At 43.1% G+C, this 18905-nt stretch overlaps 3 protein-coding genes across 3 annotated transcripts; 1 reads left to right on the top strand and 2 right to left on the bottom strand.

Moving 5' to 3' along the window:
- Window positions 1-2643: 2643 nt before the first annotated feature.
- Window positions 2644-5262, bottom strand: endou (endonuclease, polyU-specific). Its single transcript, XM_037252665.1, has 9 exons — window positions 5130-5262; window positions 4897-5019; window positions 4549-4671; window positions 3979-4150; window positions 3696-3901; window positions 3519-3632; window positions 3279-3385; window positions 3054-3196; window positions 2644-2979 (listed from the first exon to the last, which is right to left on the bottom strand). Exons 1-9 carry the CDS (start codon window positions 5185-5187, stop codon window positions 2859-2861), a joined length of 1167 nt encoding a protein of 388 aa, XP_037108560.1. The 5' UTR covers window positions 5188-5262; the 3' UTR covers window positions 2644-2858.
- Window positions 5263-6593: 1331 nt separating this feature from the next.
- tsfm (Ts translation elongation factor, mitochondrial) lies at window positions 6594-9327 on the top strand. The gene is made up of 6 exons (XM_037251517.1): window positions 6594-6749; window positions 7009-7152; window positions 7239-7367; window positions 7476-7598; window positions 8050-8131; window positions 8216-9327. Exons 1-6 carry the CDS (start codon window positions 6702-6704, stop codon window positions 8608-8610), a joined length of 921 nt encoding a protein of 306 aa, XP_037107412.1. The 5' UTR covers window positions 6594-6701; the 3' UTR covers window positions 8611-9327.
- smarcc2 (SWI/SNF related, matrix associated, actin dependent regulator of chromatin, subfamily c, member 2) lies at window positions 8827-17583 on the bottom strand. Its single transcript, XM_037251516.1, has 26 exons — window positions 17431-17583; window positions 15562-15681; window positions 15392-15477; window positions 15234-15315; window positions 15016-15108; window positions 14816-14885; window positions 14588-14657; window positions 14435-14510; window positions 14109-14353; window positions 13920-14044; window positions 13779-13832; window positions 13652-13689; window positions 13401-13531; window positions 13257-13328; window positions 13031-13144; window positions 12793-12946; window positions 12607-12723; window positions 12438-12500; window positions 12104-12362; window positions 11847-12008; window positions 11712-11773; window positions 11522-11642; window positions 11224-11384; window positions 10916-11050; window positions 10480-10828; window positions 8827-10321 (listed from the first exon to the last, which is right to left on the bottom strand). The coding sequence occupies exons 1-26, from the start codon at window positions 17539-17541 to the stop codon at window positions 10257-10259; spliced, it is 3135 nt and encodes a 1044-aa protein (XP_037107411.1). The 5' UTR covers window positions 17542-17583; the 3' UTR covers window positions 8827-10256.
- Between the last annotated feature and the right edge of the window lie 1322 nt (window positions 17584-18905).

Genomic DNA, 18905 nt, shown 5'->3' with positions numbered 1-18905 from the left:
ATTTAAACACTAAATTCTGCCTTGACTAAAGTAACACTGCTTTGCTATGATTTAGTGGTGGTACCTTGTGGCTTGCACAGAAAACATTAAACTAAGAAAATTACACACAATGATGTATTTCATAAAATTTTGCTTAAAAAAATAGCTTAATGCTAACGAGCAATGCTACAGATGAGCTAAATTGTAGCATTAGTCTTGTGATGTCATAATCATGAAGTGACTAATATTACTGTGGCTTACTCTTTGTATATCCTTATGTTCGGGTGATACTGCCCCCTGGTGGTCAAGACATGTACACAAGAAGGAGGAGCACAATGTCCAAACAAATGCGGCAAAAAAAATTTCTTCTGTTCAGTAATGTATGCTTCATAGTACTATTTTTCGTCCTCAAAAACACAGATGGAACAGATTAACTGCATTTCCATTTATTTCAATTGGGAAAGATGATTTGAACGTGTTAAATGTGCTATCTCACGGCACAAGTAAAATAACTTACATTTTTTCCCCAATTATAGTTTGTCACAGCGTAGATGTCTATTGAATCATACCTTGTTCAGCTATTAGCTTAATTAGCTACATCAAGCATTTATATTTTCCTGTAAGTCTGACACTCAGTTGTTCATCCATTCTCTGCTGGTGTCTCAGTATGAACAGAAAACATCATCCTGTCTTTCATATATGTGTGAGTTGCACATTATGACTAAAGTGGTGATAACATTATTTTTTTTAAATGAACCCATCAAATTCACTTCAGTAGGCACAAACTCCAACTCCCTCTATGCTGCAAAATAGGCTCCTGTCCATCTGCTATACTCAAAGTCCATCGAGAGAAGTCACCTCCGCAGGGTGAGGAGTGCATACATGTATGTGAGAGTGCACTTGTGTTCATTTGTGAATACATCAGGGACTTCAGATGATTGCAAGAGAAGCCATAAACTTCCTGCCCCCCCCCCAAATTGTCCCACAACCCAGATCCAGCAGTCTGCACTGTTTTTCTTTGTCCCCAACATGTACGTATTTAGTATATAACTCATAACTGGGGTACTTGTAAAGTTGTTTCTAATATATTGTGGTGGCTGAAGTTTGGAGATTCCATTTGCCCAATATTGTTTGTGTTTGCCTTTTTTCCCCTTCTTTCCTGCAGTGCATAATCTGTAAATGTAAAGTAAGTTATTGCAAGTCCAGGCTGGGCTACAATACCCAGAGTGTGTGATTCAACCGTTTCATACACCCAATTGAGCCCAGACTGTGACTCTCCATATGTGTGCGTTCACTTCATAAAGTATAATATGCAAATAGTGGCGACAATATGGAGAGGATACAAAAAGTGCAGAGAATGAACGTTGCTGCGAGTTTCATGGTCCCCCATCAACTTTTGAATTGACCCACATCCAAGCCACACTTGAACCTCCCTCCAGCCCAGCGCCGACCCGGGGTGATGTTGACCATGTGTCCCCCCTACTAACCATCTCATTGATGGACCCCAGGACCGGATAAAATAGTCCCCTCGACCCCACCCCCTCGCCTCACTAAACCCCCTTAACCCTTCTCCAAAGCCGCTGTTGGCCCCCTGTTGAGCGTGCTCATTGGCTGACCGCCTTCAGGCGTCCCTTTTTCACGGGCCTATTGTCTGGGCCTGTAAGCAGCTTTGTTTCTGCATGTGCAGCTGGGCTAGCCCGCGCTGCCATTAGCCACAACATGCTACACACAGAGCGGGATAATATAATTACAAAACAAAAGTCAGGTGGCTCACGAGAGCTGCCAGGAGAAGCCAATTTGGGGGAGATGCAAGGACACGCTGGCGGGTGGCCAGCTATAATTCGATTATGAAGTTGTGTGAATGACAAAAGACACAATTGAATCTTTTTTTTTCTTTTATTTGACCCACTGTGATTTAATTCAATTGCGTTTGGGCTGCAAAAATGGCAGCGTGAAAAGAAAGAAGATTTACTCTTCCAATTTAGTGGTCACCCGCTCAGCAAATTTGATATCCCGCGACAAAATTGCAGCAGAAACTGTCCCCCTCCAACACGTCGACCGCATGTGAGTCCCGAAGCAGATGAATGACCGAGACTCGGAGTTGTGCTGCAAACTGACGGCGCTTATTGTGCATGAATGCGCACAGACCAGTGGACAATGGGATCAGTGGCAGATCCATCTCCTGTAATGCTTTCTTTAAACACGGCTGCAAGTGTGTCCCCCTGTTCTGTCGGCAGACCAGAATTTATCCTGTTAGTCACCCTAGATGAGTGAAAAAGACTAAAATCAACCCCCATCCCAGCTGGACACACACGCACACACACACAGGCATAAACGCTGCAGCTTTATCGACAGCTGATATGAGCAGGTTAAGCTGGTGACTACTGTTTGGAGCAGGTCAAGCATAACAGCATCGGTTAATGTCTTTTTGTCTCTGCGGTGCGGACGGCAAAGACTGTTTTTTGGGCCTTTCGGATAAGACAATAAGCAATTGTGTCCAATGAACACATGCGTGTTCCTCTCAAGGCTTGGTGGCCGTGTTGTACCCACTCAGGGTGTGTAAATGGCCATTTCGTGGCCCATTAGGCGCAGTTGGATCCTTCCCCTGCCAGAGCGCCACATTCTCATGCTTGTGCGTGTCTCTTCAGAAATGTTGAAGCACAATTTGACACATTTTACTTTTTATTTCTCCACTTACAAATGTTGAGGAACTGTTGGTAAATTAGAGACAGGTGTCCTAATACTTTTGTCAATATAGTTCATATAGCGGTAAATGCAAGTGGGACCACATCACTTTGGAATTGCATTTTTTTTCACCAAACATTGTTTCTTCGCTTTTACTCGTCAGTCAATGTGTGATCTGTACAAGTGTAGCTTGTTTAGTTTCTGGGTGTTGCGGGAAATGCAGACCCGATATATTTCTTGCCATCGCCATAGAAAGAGTTTTCCCACGTGTACGTTTGGATGATCAACTCCTTCCCGCCCAGGCTCAAGCGACATCTGAGAAAGAGAGACAAAAAATGTGAATCCAATCCAGCAAGTACGGGCGGATAACGCGGGAGGACGACGCTCACTGTTTTCCAGGCCTGGTGATGTAACACAAACTGTAAACGGCAAAGTCAAATTCGGGGCTGCAGCCGATGACCGCAGAGCCGACTTGCTTGAAGTAGCCGTCCCACTTGAACTGCATTCCCAGCACGTCCGGGAAGGTCGTCCACTGCGAGGAGGAAGACGAGACAGACAGTAAAGGAAGCGCTATACATGTGATAAAGCGAGACGATGTAAGGGTTTGTGTTTACAGGCCCGTTGAAGCTGTGGCTGTAGTAATTCAGGAGCCCTCTTTTCTCCAGAAGGTAAAATTGGATCCAGTTGTGGAAGCCTGACACCTTTCCTCCCTTTATCTCACCTAGAACAGAGATAGTTATATTTATATTCTTCCATGTGCTTTGAGTGCTTGAATATGATTATGGAAAATGGAATAAAATGTATTATCAGTGCTTACATTTGTAACCAGCAAAGGACAAGAAAGCAGTTCAAACCTGCAAAAATGTGCTCAAAACCACTGGAATCCATCCTCCTGTTGTTGCGAGAGTACAGTCCGAACCACATCATCTTCAGGTCATATATGAACTCTTCCTCTGACTTGTAGACACCTTCGAGGACAAAATAACATCACGTTTGATGAAGCAAAATATTGTATGTGTGTAGTGACGTACCCTTCGTGTATAAGAAGGCAAAAAGTTCTCGGCCCAGCTCAGTATTGGACATGGTCTCCCTGAGGAAGTCGTCCTGCTCAGCTGTCTCCTGGGGACTCACGTCCTCGTCTTGTCCGGTCATCCTGTTGTAGTTGTCCAACAGAGCCAAGAGAGCCGCATAACTGGGCCTGGAGAACAAACCCTCCTCATCCAAAAAACGGAAAAAGCTGAAAGCACAAAATAAACAAGATCTGATGTCCTACTGACGTGATAGAAAATAGTCAAATCTGAGGTGTTTCCTCACGGGCGAGAGGAGAGATCATCCTGGGAGCCAGTTTGAGATCCAGAGATCAAAGCCTGGGGGTCAATCACCAACTGCAAGGCTGAAGCTCGGTTCGAGTCCAGAACGTAAAGTACTTCAGAGATAGACTTGATCTCAGCATCGGTGATCACGGAGCCACCGCCGGTTTCGCCACCTGCACATGTACAGCATCAAAAATATGTGACATGCTTGACCCGAGGACTGCGTACAAACATACAATGTTTTATCTGAAACTACACTGACACCTGCTGGTTGCGTGGAGTAATTGATTTCTGCTAAAAATTCTAAAAAAAAACAACAACCGAAAATGAAAACTACTATTATTCTAAAACTATTAGAAATGAAGCATAGTTGACAAAAATAAACAAACCCAATGCAAAAACTAATTAAAACTATCAGATAAAAAAAAAAAAAAAAAGTGAATGCAAAATAAAAATGAACTTATCTGACTATTAGTTGTGACCTTAAGGGCCACGGTCTACCCTGTGAAGGTGAGCGGGTGTTCTCCATGTGGCAATAGAGCAGCACACGTCAGTGATCTTATTTTCTTACCGTTGCATACATCTGCATAGTCGCCGCAGCAGTTGTTGTACTGCGTGCACTTTGAGTTGCAATGGCACTTATTTTGAGAGTTGTACTTCTCATTACACCGACCTTTACATGAAGTGGATCCCGCTTTAAAAAAATACAGAGAAGAACAGATGGAATAGTAAGTTCATGCTTTGTATAGGACAATTGAATGATAATTTGGTGTGCACTGTACACAATAATTGTGTCATTTTTGTATTCGGCAGTGGATAAAGAATTTTCTTTCTAATGTAAGTGGTCACACTAGAATATTTGGCGTGAAAATCTGGATGAATGAGCTGATTTTTTTTTCTTTTCAAATTAAGCACTTACCTTTACAAAGATCTGCATAGTCTGAACAGCAGTCTCTGTAGCGCTCACAGGAAGGATTGCACTGACAGGAAAAAGCACTGTCAGTTCCAAAGCCACAGCGACCCTGACATGAGTCAAGGGAGTCTAGAAAACAACGGAACACATTATTCGGAGTGTCCCGCCAATCAGCTCTGCCCTAGTCATTATACATGAACCCATCCAGATGTGATAATAAGGGAAAAAAAATGTCTTACTACTGTGTGCCTGACAGAGCAGAGTGACCCAAAGTGCAAAGACAGCAATGAGCTTCATCCTGGCTCGCTGGAAACAAGGTGAACAGACCCTCGCTGTGGTCTCCCTTTTATAGAACACAGCCCATGTTGGATGTCATCCAGCCCACATGGCAGGATTCTCCTTACAATATGTTTCCAATAACCTTTATACATGATTTGCTCAGATGTTTGTATTGGTTTAATAATTGTTCTATGCAGTTGACCCCAGACAGTTTTTCTTAATGTGCAAATAAGCTTGCTATCTTTTCTCTGTGAAAGCGCACACCTGTTTGGCACGCTGATTCTACTTGAATGTATATATTAAAAAAAAGATATGGCAGTATCAAGTCGGGAGCAATGAGCAGTCATTTTCATCGAATGAAGGATCATCGTTGTTTATTTCTAAACTTATGCTTGTTTGTGCAATCGTGCCAAAATACTCAATATAAAAAATGTCCGTGTGTCAGATGTTGTGTTTCACAGGTTTTTTTTTCTTCTTCAATGCGGATTCGAATGTGTTAAGTCATGTGTGGACTCCAGAAACAAGTCAGCGTTTTTACCTCAATATTTCATTTCACTGCATTTTGCGTCTGTCTATTCAACTGAGATTATTTATTATTTATTAATTATTACTATTTATTACAATCAAGTGATATAGTTGACATTTTATGTTCTATGTTTGCACAATAACATAACCTGTTTGTAGTTAAGTGAGACAGTGATAATCCAATTGTCTGCACTCACAAAAGTTTCCCCTCTTCCATGTGAGTATCGAGCAATACACTTGAGAATTACTCACATCTTTCCTTAGATGATTCAGGCTTTGTTTCGTTGTTTTTACTTGCCATGTAGCACTTTGAGATTCCTCTTAATGTAAAGTGCGTTATAAATATAATTTATTATTATTATTATTATTATTATTATTACTACATTCACATAATCAAATATACTGTGTAAATTAATCCCAGGATACACAGTCCTGGTGTTTAGGAAATAGGACATTTTAATCATACAAATAAAATATAATGTATTAATAATAAAATAATATTTAATGACATTATTTTATTGTCTGACTGACACTAAAGGAGAGAAAAAGATCTTGAGACATGAAAGCCACAATAAGAAGTAATCAATGTTGGTCACAAGATTTAAGAATAGTCTTAGTTGAATTGTGTTCTTTATGTCTTCATTTACGATAGCCATTGTATTCCTTACTGTCGGAGAAGTTTGCTAAGGTAAGACCACAACCCTTGTTTCCCAAAGCAAGAAGTGAAGGCAATACAAACAAATAATTGAGCTTCACCATAGGTGGAGAACTTATAGTTGGTCTCTTACCAAAGAGCCTCAAAATTGCCGAAGAACTGTTGGGTCAAAAGGTTATTGAATGTGCGTCTACAGTTATCCTCCGTTACGCTAGAGGACGGTATACAGCATTAATAACTTCATTACGTTTGACTCTCCTCGTCTTCCATAGACAGCGTGGACGTCAATGACATTCACCTACCGACTCATCGAGCTTTTTTGTATAAGTACTCACGCGTGGATACTAGTAAGATGTCATTAAGCTTTTTATTCAGGTCTCTCAGTAAAGATGTGGCAAAGGTGAGTAGACTGAAATCGATTTCTAATATTGTTTTGAATAATTACCTTAAATTTTTGTAAAGCTTAAGATGGTTTGTTCGTCCAGTTCCTTAGTAACGCCGATCTGCACTAAATGACTGTTTTCCAGAAACGTTTAATTCGTAAACTATTTTATATTAGATTCGAACAAATTGAATGGATGATTATGTTATGCGCACTTGGCATCGATTTACAATAAAGACACTGGAACACGTGAGCGCCATCCCCCTGTCACCTTCAGGTCAGCAGTCACACTTTGCACTCAGCATGCCATCCTCTTCTGGCGGCTGACAAGAGCCTCCTGGTCAAATTGAGAAAAAGCACTGGGTACACCTTTATAAACTGCAAGAAAGCGCTGGAGACGTTTGACAATGACATAGCACAGGTTTGCATTTGGATTTCTTTCCCCCACATGATGCTCTGGTGTGCTGCGTAATGTTGACGAACGTGATGTGTCTGTCTATCTGTCAGGCGGAGGCTTGGCTGCACGAACAGGCGCAGAAGGAAGGCTGGAGCAAAGCAAACAAGCTGGAGGGTCGCAAAGCCAAGGAGGGCCTCATTGGTGTCTTTGTGAGAGATCAAGTTGCCGTCATGGTGGAGGTAGCGGAATTGGATGGAACCCATCTCCATATCGTTGTTAAAAATACAAAGTTCAAGTTAATATAAAATATTTGTTTTTGTTTTTTTTCAATATTGTTCATGATTCAGGTCAACTGCGAGACAGACTTTGTTGCCCGCAATGAGAAGTTTCAGCAGCTGGTGAAAGATGTCGCCTTCTCCACCTTAGCTCACCACCAAAATAAAAGCCAAAGTCAGACAGGATACATGAAGGTAGGGCCATGTTTGAGTTTGTTGTTCCCATGCCAACTGCCTCTCACCTGTATAAGTGCTGTCATAAACTAAAAATTAAATTCTGTATATGCTAAAAATCAAAGTACCGTAATTTTCGGACTATAAGTCGCGTTTTTTTTTCATAGTTTGGGTGGGGGGGCGACTTATACTCAGGAGCGATTTATATACATATATATCGTTTTTTTTTTCACTTTTTTGGGCATTTTATGGCTGGTGCGACTTATACTCCGGTGCGACTTATAGTCCGAAAATTACGGTATATAGGTACGCATTTAGAATTGAAATGTAGAAATAGTTCTTTACACAACTGCACATCAACAAAACCCCTTTTTGGTTTCAGCCCACAGCTTCCTCCACCTGCTAATTAGCAATTATAGCACACTTTTTTTTTCCCAGGTATTTAAAGTGAATGTCATTGCGTGTGTTCCAGAGTCTCCTAGTGTCTGAGGAACTGAGCAAACTGAACGTGTCGGATGGAGCCACCCTTGCTGATCAGGTGGCTTTAAGCATAGGTCAGTAGCAGTAATTGTTTCATGCGACTGCGTGATTCCCAGCGTTGTTATATAACACTTATGCTAATTGTTCTGTCCGATCAGGTCGCCTGGGTGAGAACATGTCAGTGAGGCGGGCGGTGACCGTAAGCGTCCCCACTGAATGGAACATTGGCTCATACGTTCATGGCGGAGTGGCGGGCCAGACCGAGGTGGCCATGGGACGCTATGGCGCACTGGTTGTGTTCCAGGGCGGAAAAGAAGAAGAACAGCAAAGTTTGGGTCGCAAACTGGGACAGCACATTGTGGGAGAGGCGCCCTCGTCCCTTGGGAACATGGATGACCTGCCGTGCGGTGAAAGCGAGACGCGCCTCCTGCCTCAGACCTTCCTGGGAGACCCCAGCAGGACTGTGGCCCAGTTTCTCAAAGGTCAGCAGGCCCGAGTGCTGGACTTTGTCAGGTTTCACTGTGGGGAGAGCGCTGGTGAGGAAACAAAGTGATGAAATAGTTTTTATGTCACAATGAAATGCTCATTTCTTTTTTAATAATCTATTACAAAATCCAGGCTTATGTAAAATGCATTTTGTTTTAATTATAATGGATGGATGGATGGATGAATGTATATTGTAAATGACGAAACAACAAGCTACTTGCCCAGTACATTCAAAAATAAGAGAAAACCAAAATTAGTTTTCCACATACTTTTATTTTTTTTCCCCTTAACATTGTGGAATTAAAACCTCTTCAGATTTTAGAATCCAAACTGCCAGATTGATCACGCATTGAAGACAAGAGTCACTGAGGACATTTTGGAATGATCAATGCAAGAGCTGCTTCCTTCGGTCGAGTGAAAACATACAGGAACTGAACACGCACATTCTGTAAACGCTGTTTTTCTTATCACAATGTCAACGCGATGGAGTCATAACACAGAAGTCGGTAACTTTACTCACAGCGCTGGTGAGATGTGAAATACTGACAAAACATGAGTTACACTTCAAGACGCACACACACACACACACACAATGGTACTGGAAATAAAACTGCATGGTTGTAAGAAAGTTTACAGATTTTCAAGGCATGCCTTCACACACGTCCTCACAATCACACAAAGGTTAGTTAGAGGCTACAAAGGTAACAATACTCCGTTACAATGTCGATATCAAAGAAAGACGATGGAAAAACAGTAAAAAATATAAAAATCGATTGGATAAAAAGTGAGGATATTGTTGCAGATATCAAAGGACACAACTCTTGTCTTTTTTTTTTTTTTCTTCCTTCATTTTGTAACTTCAAACGAACCGGTTAAATCCTCTTCATTTCCACAAACAACAACAATAAAACTCACTGAATAAATGTGAGATAAAATGATTTAAAAAAAAAAAAAAAACATTTTGGTTTAGCAATAGACACAAATGTTGAACAAATTGCGGTTGCTGCTTCAGTCATTCCTTTCAGACAGCACTACAGTACATTCCTCACAATTCAAAACATTATTTTTACTCTCCAAGTGCTGGAACGTTATTATTAAAGTACTTAAGTTATTTCCTTGTTGTCAGAAATAACTGGCGGGGAACGCTGTCAGTATTTGCAATCAGTTCTCATATACTATGGGAATTGTAACAGAAGATCCGGTTTACAGTACGTTGTTTCAAATGGCATCCAGACTATGTTCAGTCAACATTTCAGTCTTCACGTAATTGACACAAGAGTTCCAATCAATCCTTCAGAAAAGGCATTTAAGACAGTAAAAGGGTTACATAAGTGCTAAAGTTCAATTTCATGGATGCTTCAAGTCTTAAAACGAGACCCAATGAAAGATTAAAAGTGCATTATTTTTCATAACATACTGTAAATGTCAATTAGTACCGACGATGGGACTGAAGAGACATCGGAATGATTCGAGATTAAATTAGGACTCTTAAAAAAAGTAAAAGCAACAGGATGACTCTTCGTTTCCTCCAGCATAAACATGTCAAGACCCTCATAGTTCACCAGAAATGTCAAACCGTGTAGTGTGTAAACTGGTCATCTGAATTTTCTTGATCCAAATTAAAAAGCTTGTCTTTCATCAATTGTCCAGTTGGATAAGAAACATTAAAATGCTTTTTTTTTTTCTTTCTTTCTAACGGCAATTCTTCAATTCTTACTGTGGGGGTGGAACCAGAGCAGAGGGGTGAAGTGTTTCGGCGGGTTGAGGAGTGTTGGATTCTGTGAGTGACATGATGAGAACAGGAGAAAACATTGGATTGACTGTAGTCACAAAACTTGAATGTGAATTGGATCAGAAGAGCTCGCAGCTCTTTTCAAATGATTCAACGGCAGTAAAGTCAGTTAGCTGCTTCTCTGTGATTTTGCTTCTCACTGACCGTGGTGTGGAGGCGCGCTGCCGGAGTGGCCAGTCACAGGCTGGCCGGGGGGGCACGGGGGCGACACGTGGGCGCCCGGAGGCGGATGGGACTCCGAGGCCGGCGGCGGCGCCGAGGCCGACGGCGCGGGGCTGGGGGCCGGCTGTGGCGCGCTGGCGGATTGCTGAGCCGAGGCCGAGCCTTGGGAGACCGAAGCGGTCTGGGGAGGATGAGGACCCCCGGCTTGGCTGTGCTGCTGATGCTGGATCTGCTGGAAGTGCTGCTGGCGAGCTCTCATCTCGGCGTACTTGAGCTGCTCCATGTGGAAGGACTGACGGTCGGCCAGGAGCTGCTGTCGCTGGTACTCCAGCTGCAAGTGTTGGAGACAGACAAGCACACGTTCAGAGATAAGTTCTGCCTTGGAAAGCAACATGTCTTCTCACAGTCCACCACTCACAGCCTCCCTCTCCCGATCCATGATGGTTTCCAGTTCCTCAAAGTGCCGCAGTTTAATCTCCAGTTTCTTCATTTGGGTTTCCACCAGCAGTGCCACCAGAGATTTGATCTTCCTCTCCTCCACAGCAGCCAAGTGCTGGTAATGACAGAAATGATAATTATAGTCCGGTACAAAGTAGATTCTACAGTTGAGTTAGGGATGGATGATTATGGAAAAAAAAAAAAAAAAAAGATAGGCTCTTTTTTTTTTTACCAATTACCAAGCCCTAATTTGAGTCATATGATTTTGCGCTCTAATAGTCTACGCACCTTCGCTTTGACGGCCGCTGCCGCCAGCGCGGACGCAGCGGCAGTGGCCAGGTTGCCCTCGCCCACGTCCCGCTCCACCTTTGCCTTCTTTTCGACTTCACTTTCAGATTCCCTTTGGCCTTCCTCACCTTCTTTTCTATCCTTCTCCTTCTCGCTGTCACCTGAAAGGAAGAAAAAAAAATTCAAATCAACTTTCCACCTTTAGTGACAACCCGATTTTCTGTGCATGTGACAGAAAAAACATTTATTAGGTGCTGCATCACACCTAATGATGTAACCTGACGGCATTTTTGCCTACCCATCTCCGACTCAGCTTTGTCCACCTCCCTCTCGCCTTCAACTTCTCTTCCTCTCTCCTCTTCTTTCTTCCCATTCTCTGCTACTTTCTCGTCTTCCTCATTCGCTGCATCTTTGTTGTCCTGTAGGGGGCGGCGGTGGGGCATGAATCAACCAGCGTTCACAAAAGCGGGACCAAAAACGCATCCTACCTTGGTATCCTTCTTCTCCTCATTTGACTGGCTGTCACTCTTGCTGTCGTCATTGTTCTCATCTGAGCATTAGGACCCCCATTAACATTTTCAAATTGCCTTGTTGGATTATTGTGTACACAGGTGTCACCCTACCCGGTCTCTCGCCTTCCTCCAAGACAGTGCCGGCAATGCCGCTCCCCTCGAGGCCGTAAAGAGGGTCCTGTCGTCCACTGACCCTCGCCGCCTCCTCCACCCGCCGCACGTGAGCCTCAACCAGGGCCGCGGGAACTTCCTCCTTCATACGAGAGAACTCCTCTGAGGAGAAAGGGAGGAGATTGTCAAGTAACTGCTGACTAAAATCTGTCTGTGCATGTGAGGTGCATGAAGTCTACTTGGGGGCGAGATCTCACCCAGAGCAGATTTAGCCGCTGCCGAGGCCACGCGAGGGTCCACTACCGAGGCGAGGAAGGCCACTGTGCTCATTACGGGGTTTCCTGCTTGGCTGAAAGGCACCGGCTGATAGGCCAGCGGTCCCAGGGACGAGTAGGTTTCCTCCAGATAGGGGTCTTCGATGGGCAGGCGAAGGAAGTGAAGGATGCACTCGTCCTGCGTGCGGCTGCCGACATGCTCCGACACCTTGTTCCAGTCGTCCTTGTACATCTCCAATCCCTGAAAACAGCAAGATTTACATTCTAATATCCAACGGCATTGTGATGACAGGTCACAGTGGTCATATTGGTGTACCTCAAGCAGTAATAGTGTTTCCTGCTCTGTCCAATCCCTCATAGAACTTGCTGCACTCTTGCTCTGTGCACAAAAAAATATGACATCATAAATATGGTATCTCAACTCAAATTTGGACATTTTCATGCTAATGACTACAAATCACATCTGGATTGTTTTGGATGAATACCTTGGCGGAGCCCATCTTCTTACTGTACATGTCAGTCCGAAGCCCAAAGTTCTGCAGGTCGGCTGGTTTATCTTTCACTTTATCCGGGAAGGACATTATCTGCTGGGGCGCGGGAGTCTACAACAACGCACACGATAAATAACGCTAATGTGTATGTCCGCGTGTTTGTGTTGTACATGTACAGACCTGTGACGTCTTGGGCTGTAAGGGTACCAGACTGGACGGCGTGTCCGCAAGGACGTGGAAGTGGGAAGTGGGTGGGGGGCCCATGGGGGTGGGCCGGCTCTCTGAGTCCACCTGGTAGTTGATTAGGCCCCACTGCTCCAGGAAGGCGTGGACTCTGCAAGTTAAGACTGGATTAGAAGAAGTGACACATGCACACAATGACCTAAACAGGAAATGGTCATCGTCCACTACCGCGTACCTCATGATTGCACAGACATCTCCAGCCAGGTTCCTGCGACAGGCGGTAGAGGTGAGGTACTCCTGAGGGTTTAGTCGGTAAGTGTCAATCATGAAGTTCCTGTATGCCAGGTAGCTGTTTGAAAACGGGAGCAGAGAGAACATTCAAGTATATAAAAGATATGACTTGACGTTGTATGTTTCAAGAATCATAACCAATGATGAGTTGCAAAAACGACTCTACTTACATCTCTGGCGTTTTCGATTTATTCTTCCCATTGAAGAACTCTGGAAGGGCTCTGCGCTCAATAGCGTGAACACTAAGGGAATGACACAATGAGTCATGTCCACTAGTAGGTGAGCTCACAAAAAACTATGTGGATTTGTATTACCTGTTGTAATCAAACCAGGCAGCGTAGCTTGGTATGATGATGTGATGCGTCTGCTCCGTCACATTGTCTTCGTGAAGGTCCGCGCCTTTGATTGGTTCCCCCTTAACACTTGAGGAGCCCTCTTCCTCCTCCTAAGGGAAGAGAAAAATTGGCCACAAAATTAGGTACCAGCACAATCTCATGAGACAATTTCATATGATCAGAAATATTCTTTCTAGTGGTGTAGAAGATTTATGGTTGCCACTTTTTACCTTTCCTGTTACTTCCATGGACTCATCCTCCTGCTCATCTGTTAAAATCGCAGAACCACATACAGATTGGGTACAGACGTTGGAAAGTACAAAGACAAATTTTTACAAATTCCAGTTTTATTCTCACCCATATCTGCTCCTCCCTTGACTGGTGTTGAATCTGAATCCTTCTTGGTGCTATCTAGAAAAAGAAGATAAAAAGGGAATCAGTTGCAAAACAGACAAAGATTTCTTAAAATGAATTCGGAACATTGGAAATTCGGCGCACTTGTTTTGGCTGCATTTCCGTCTTCAGATGATGGAACTGGTGATGCGTCATCCAAATCTTTACTGAGATCTTCTTGTTCCTCTTCCCTTTGGCCCCGTTTGGATTTAGTGTACGGGGTCGTCGGCCTGTCACATGACACACAGACATTAAACTTGGCTATTCACTTTTCATTTAACAACGGTCTCACACCCTTTTTTAGTGTTCTTCTTCTTGCTCTCCTGCGGTGGCGGTGTGGGAGACGGGGACGGCGAGCGCTTCCTCTTCTTGGCACCGGCGGGCTTCTTGTCCCTCCGCTCATCCGCAGTGGTCACCTCGTCCGTAAGAGTCTTGGCCGATATCCTCTTCCTCTTGGGGTGGCCTTCTCCCACTTCGTAGTCCTCCTCATTCATCCACTCGTTATACTGGTCCAGGTCTAAAATCCACTTTGCGTGGACCTGCAGACCAAGACGTCAGCGTCAAGGATTCTAAAGGCAAAGTTCAAAAGTTCTGTAAGGAAAATTCTCACACTCAATTACCTTCCTTGGCTTCTCTGAGCTGGGGGCATCTTCCACAGAGGCCTCAACCTCATTGGCTGGAATCCAGGTGTCATAACTGCAGGTTGTGAAAAGATAAAAAAAGATGCTCTGTAACTAAGAAGGATGCTTGGAAAGCTCCAATTGGGAACAAACCTGTCAGGAAAATATCCCCAGTGAAGGAGAACTTGCTTGTCCCTCTTCATCACAGGGCGCACCCACTCCTCTGAAGAAAAAAAAAAAAATGTAAATGAAACCATGATGTAAACATTGTAGCATTCAGAATTACTATTCAGATTTGCCTTTTTTTGGAACACGCTCGGACTGAATTTGAGTAAGACAAGTCAAACATTTGACCCAAACCCCAAACATTTGAAGCCTCACCTTCTTCCAAGCTGCCGGGAATTGGAACAACAATGTGGGAGCTGGCGCTTTTGTCTTCAGTCACTGAGCCCTGCAAAAGAATCCACAAATAAGAATATTCTAAAGACAGACTGAAATCGTAACTTTAATATTATTTGCTAAAGATCTCACATAGCACAGTGGTTTGGAATCACTCATATAAACTGTGGTTAAAAACACACCTGATGTCTCTTGATGATGTCTTTCAGCTTGCCCAGAAGTTTCGGCTCTATTTCAGAGCTCAAGTATATGACCGGTCGACTCAAGCAGTTATTCTGGAGTACAAAATATATACACTTACAATACTCTAGTGTTGAGTCAGAAGAATTTGATGAATGAGTGTCATATTTTTTAATTGACAGTTTGTGTGTAATTAAATATACAAGCGAGAAAGACTCACCTGCACTAAGGACTTCTCAATGGTCATGAACATCTCCACGTTTCGGTCCATCCTAGACGGATTCTGAAAGTCAAACCTGCGCCTACCAGGAAATTAGACTGGAGTTACACAAGAAACTGCACCATGTGGGGTCATGCCAGCTGGAAAAAAAGTCTTACCATCCTTGGTCACTTTTGAACTTGTAGGCAGCTGCAAGGATATGGCAAAGAGCGCCTCCGGCCTTGAAGTCCAGAAAAGATTTCATCTGAAGAAAAATATTTGAATTATTCAAAGCAAAGGCCTTTAAGGATTTGGTAACATGTTTATAGAGCGTGTGTCAAAGACATACAGTCAGCTTGGTGAGCGGGGGGTTGCTGACATGTCGGCCAAACACCTCCTCTTGAAATTGGAGAAGCTGGACCACAAGACTAGACAGAGACTTGTTGGTTGGGGGCTCCGCTTGGATGTACTGAGAGAGGAGACATATTTCATTTATGATGAGGGTTAGGTTACAATAGGGATATAATCCTCCTTTAATAGTAAAAAAAAAAAAATCACTACACTGGTTGTATAACTAGATCATATTAGTCAGAATATAAAATTCTACTATTTACTACCTCTTCACTAGTACTCACATGTTTGAGCATTGCACTAGTTCAGGGGTCGACAACCCGCGGCTCCAGAGCCGCATGCGGCTCTTTAGCCCTCCCCCTAGCGGCTCCCTGGAGCTTTTGCAAACATGCGTGAAAATGGAAAAATATGTTTTTTGTCATTGTTTTTTTTTTTAAATATGGTTTTTAGATGTTCATCATGACACAAACATTCTTATGCTGTAAAAATGTATGTAGTTGTAAATATATTAAAATGCCGAATTTCAGAATGGCGTCAAATAGCCAAATTGCGTCACAGCCTGCGACACAGCACAGGCGAGTTGTTAACAAACAAGGGTGTGAGTGACGGGCCATGGATTCAAAAGGCAAAAAGTGAAAGATTGCTGATGAGAACAGAGAGTTTAAGAAAGACCGGACTGAACCATTTGCTATCATTGCCAATGCCAAAGGATTGCCTGCATGTTTGATTTGCAATGAGAAGTTGTCAAATCACAAGAAGAGCAATTTGGAGCGACATTTTCAGCTAAAGCATGCTAAATTTGCTGCCGATCACCCAGTTGGAATTGAAAGGAAAGGCGCAATTGCAGTGCTGGTGGAGAAATTGGAGGACCGAAAACCCGGTTTCAGGAAGTGGATTGCATCTCCAAACTCTACTACTGCTGCAAGTTTTGATGCAGCCCGGGAGATGATAAAGTTCGGAAAACCATTCGCCGATGGTGAGTACATGAAGGATTCATTCACAGGAATAAACATTTAATCGTGAATGTTCATTTTGTATTTGTAGCCTCCTTAATTATTTTAATAGTTGGCATGCATACGGTCTATGTTGCCTTATAAAAGGCTTTTAGATTTTTGCGGCTCCAGACAGGTATGGGTTTTCTTTTTTTTTTTTGGGCCAATATGGCTCTTTGAACATTTTGGGTTGCCGACTCCTGCACTAGTTGGACATCAAATCAAACAGCTTAAGCCTCATCAGTTGTTCTAAGGCTTAAAATTCAATATATTAATCCAAGTTGTTAAGAGCATTTAATCAATATCCAGTTGCAGTTTAAGGTTCATGTACTAGTGTGCTATTTGTCCTGACTAGCAAAGCAACTAAGGAGCTCGATTTTTAAGCATTAAAAATACTGGTGATCCTTGAGGGTGAATTTGGCACTTGGCTTTGTTGCTCTTTATTGGAAGGGTTTAATAATAACGCTTTTATTAGTGAATTGTCATGCAGCGTAAACATGGGCAGCCCCGGATCCAGTCGTCGCACGTCACATCCAGCCAACATCTGGATCTGCTCCTCTTGCGCCGTTAGCCGATTAGCAACCTAGCTAGCTAGCGTGCGAGCCCAATGAGTGAAGCCCAGACTCGGAAGCCAGTGCGTGGGCCACTGCTTTCGTCATTCCCATCGAATTAACACGCGAGGGTAAAGGCACGGGCGACCGCATCTGGCTCCGCTGCGAGCTCAGCATCCTTTTGTATCCTGACTCGGGTGAAGCGAGTGAGCATCTGGACGCTGAGCTCCCTCCCTCCTCTTTGTCACTGCCTCTAAAGCCCGTGGCTTCGTGTCCACGTCTTCGGCGTGAAAAATGGAAGTCTACAAATCATGCTGCCAGTACCTTTTTGTAATTCTTTCCCAGCCAGACGCGCACATTATCAAACTGAGAGACTGTATCGGACGCTTCGAAATATTTGACATTCGGGCCGCCGTCTTTCTTCCGTACCGCCATCTTTCCCTGCAGACAACTGGACGACGTCGGCCGCCACCCAGGGGCAGCGTGGTGGTACTACAACACATATGCTGTAATACATCAAAATATCCAGCAAGAGTCGCTGTTGTAATCCCCAAAAGTGTGGTTTTTGCGCGTGGCATCAGAAATTAAATGAAAAGATGTAAATCAAGATAAAACCCAATCTAAACGCAAGTTAAAAGACAAAACACATTTAAAATCTTAAATTAAAACCAAGATGGTGAAATAATGTTTCTAATTTATTTTAAAAAAAACGGCAAGAACTGATACATTTTTATGCGCGCTTTCCAAGATTAATTCGTTCCATGACCAATTTTGTAATTGAGTTAGCATGTAAATGTACATCAATTCAATTTACCCCATTGAAATTAATTGAAATGGCACTAAACCCCCAAATCATCACAATATGCGGTTTTTAAATAATAATAATAATTAATAATAATAATAGTGTTGGAAATGGCGTGTTATTTTAGACGACGTTTCTGGGCTCTCCTGAAAACTGATGATTATGGATGTACAAGGATTCCACCCAATACCAGCGATATAGCATTTATGGTGGTTTTATCCCATACCCTAAAAGAACATAATAAATTATGATAGATTTAATGCCATCGCTACAAACCAGAGGTGGAGAATCTAGGATCTCTGGGGCATATACGGCCCTCAGAAACATTTGAGCTATGCAAAATGTACGAAACAATAGATTTTTACAAATATTCTTATTTAAAAAAAGGAAAAAGGAAACGTAGACAGCATCGAGACAAGTCTGATCGCTTTCATCTCTCTGACCTTTTTACTTGTTCTCATTTATTCAAGGCTTAAATTAACTCTAGTGTGCATGTGTGAGATAGTGTATTAGTGTGACTAAAGCTAATTTGCAAAAATCCAAAGACAACATTGAAAAGTGGTGTGCAATTGATATTCCTCAGACTCTGCATGTATGTGTGTGAGTACGTGTATTTGTGTGTGTTTGAGAGAGAAAGCGAGAGTGAGCCTGAGAGAGAGTGAGAGAGAGGCCTATTGATTATTTTAATCCGTCTATTTGTGAGTCTGTGATCCTCTCGGATCGCCCTGCCACAGAGGGATTGCTAATGGGGCTGAACGCTTCCCTCCTCAACCCTCACTCCCTGTCCAATTAACTTAACGTTGGAATCTGCGAGAAGGTGCATTGGGATTCACAGAGGATGGGGGATGTCAACCCCCACACCCCCAAGTCCAATTGCTCAAAAAGCTCTCATCTGCACCACATTTAAACCTCCTCCCGAAGAACAGAACACACTCTCAACTTTGATTAAAGATTCATCACAAAATTGGGCAAAAGGCAAAGCATATGTGACCTCAAA

This window comes from Syngnathus acus, chromosome 5, assembly GCF_901709675.1.
Source record: "Syngnathus acus chromosome 5, fSynAcu1.2, whole genome shotgun sequence".
NCBI classification, from domain to species: domain Eukaryota; kingdom Metazoa; phylum Chordata; class Actinopteri; order Syngnathiformes; family Syngnathidae; genus Syngnathus; species Syngnathus acus.
The sequence above is the reverse complement of the archived record's forward strand: the minus strand, read 5'-3'. Positions and strand labels throughout refer to the sequence as shown.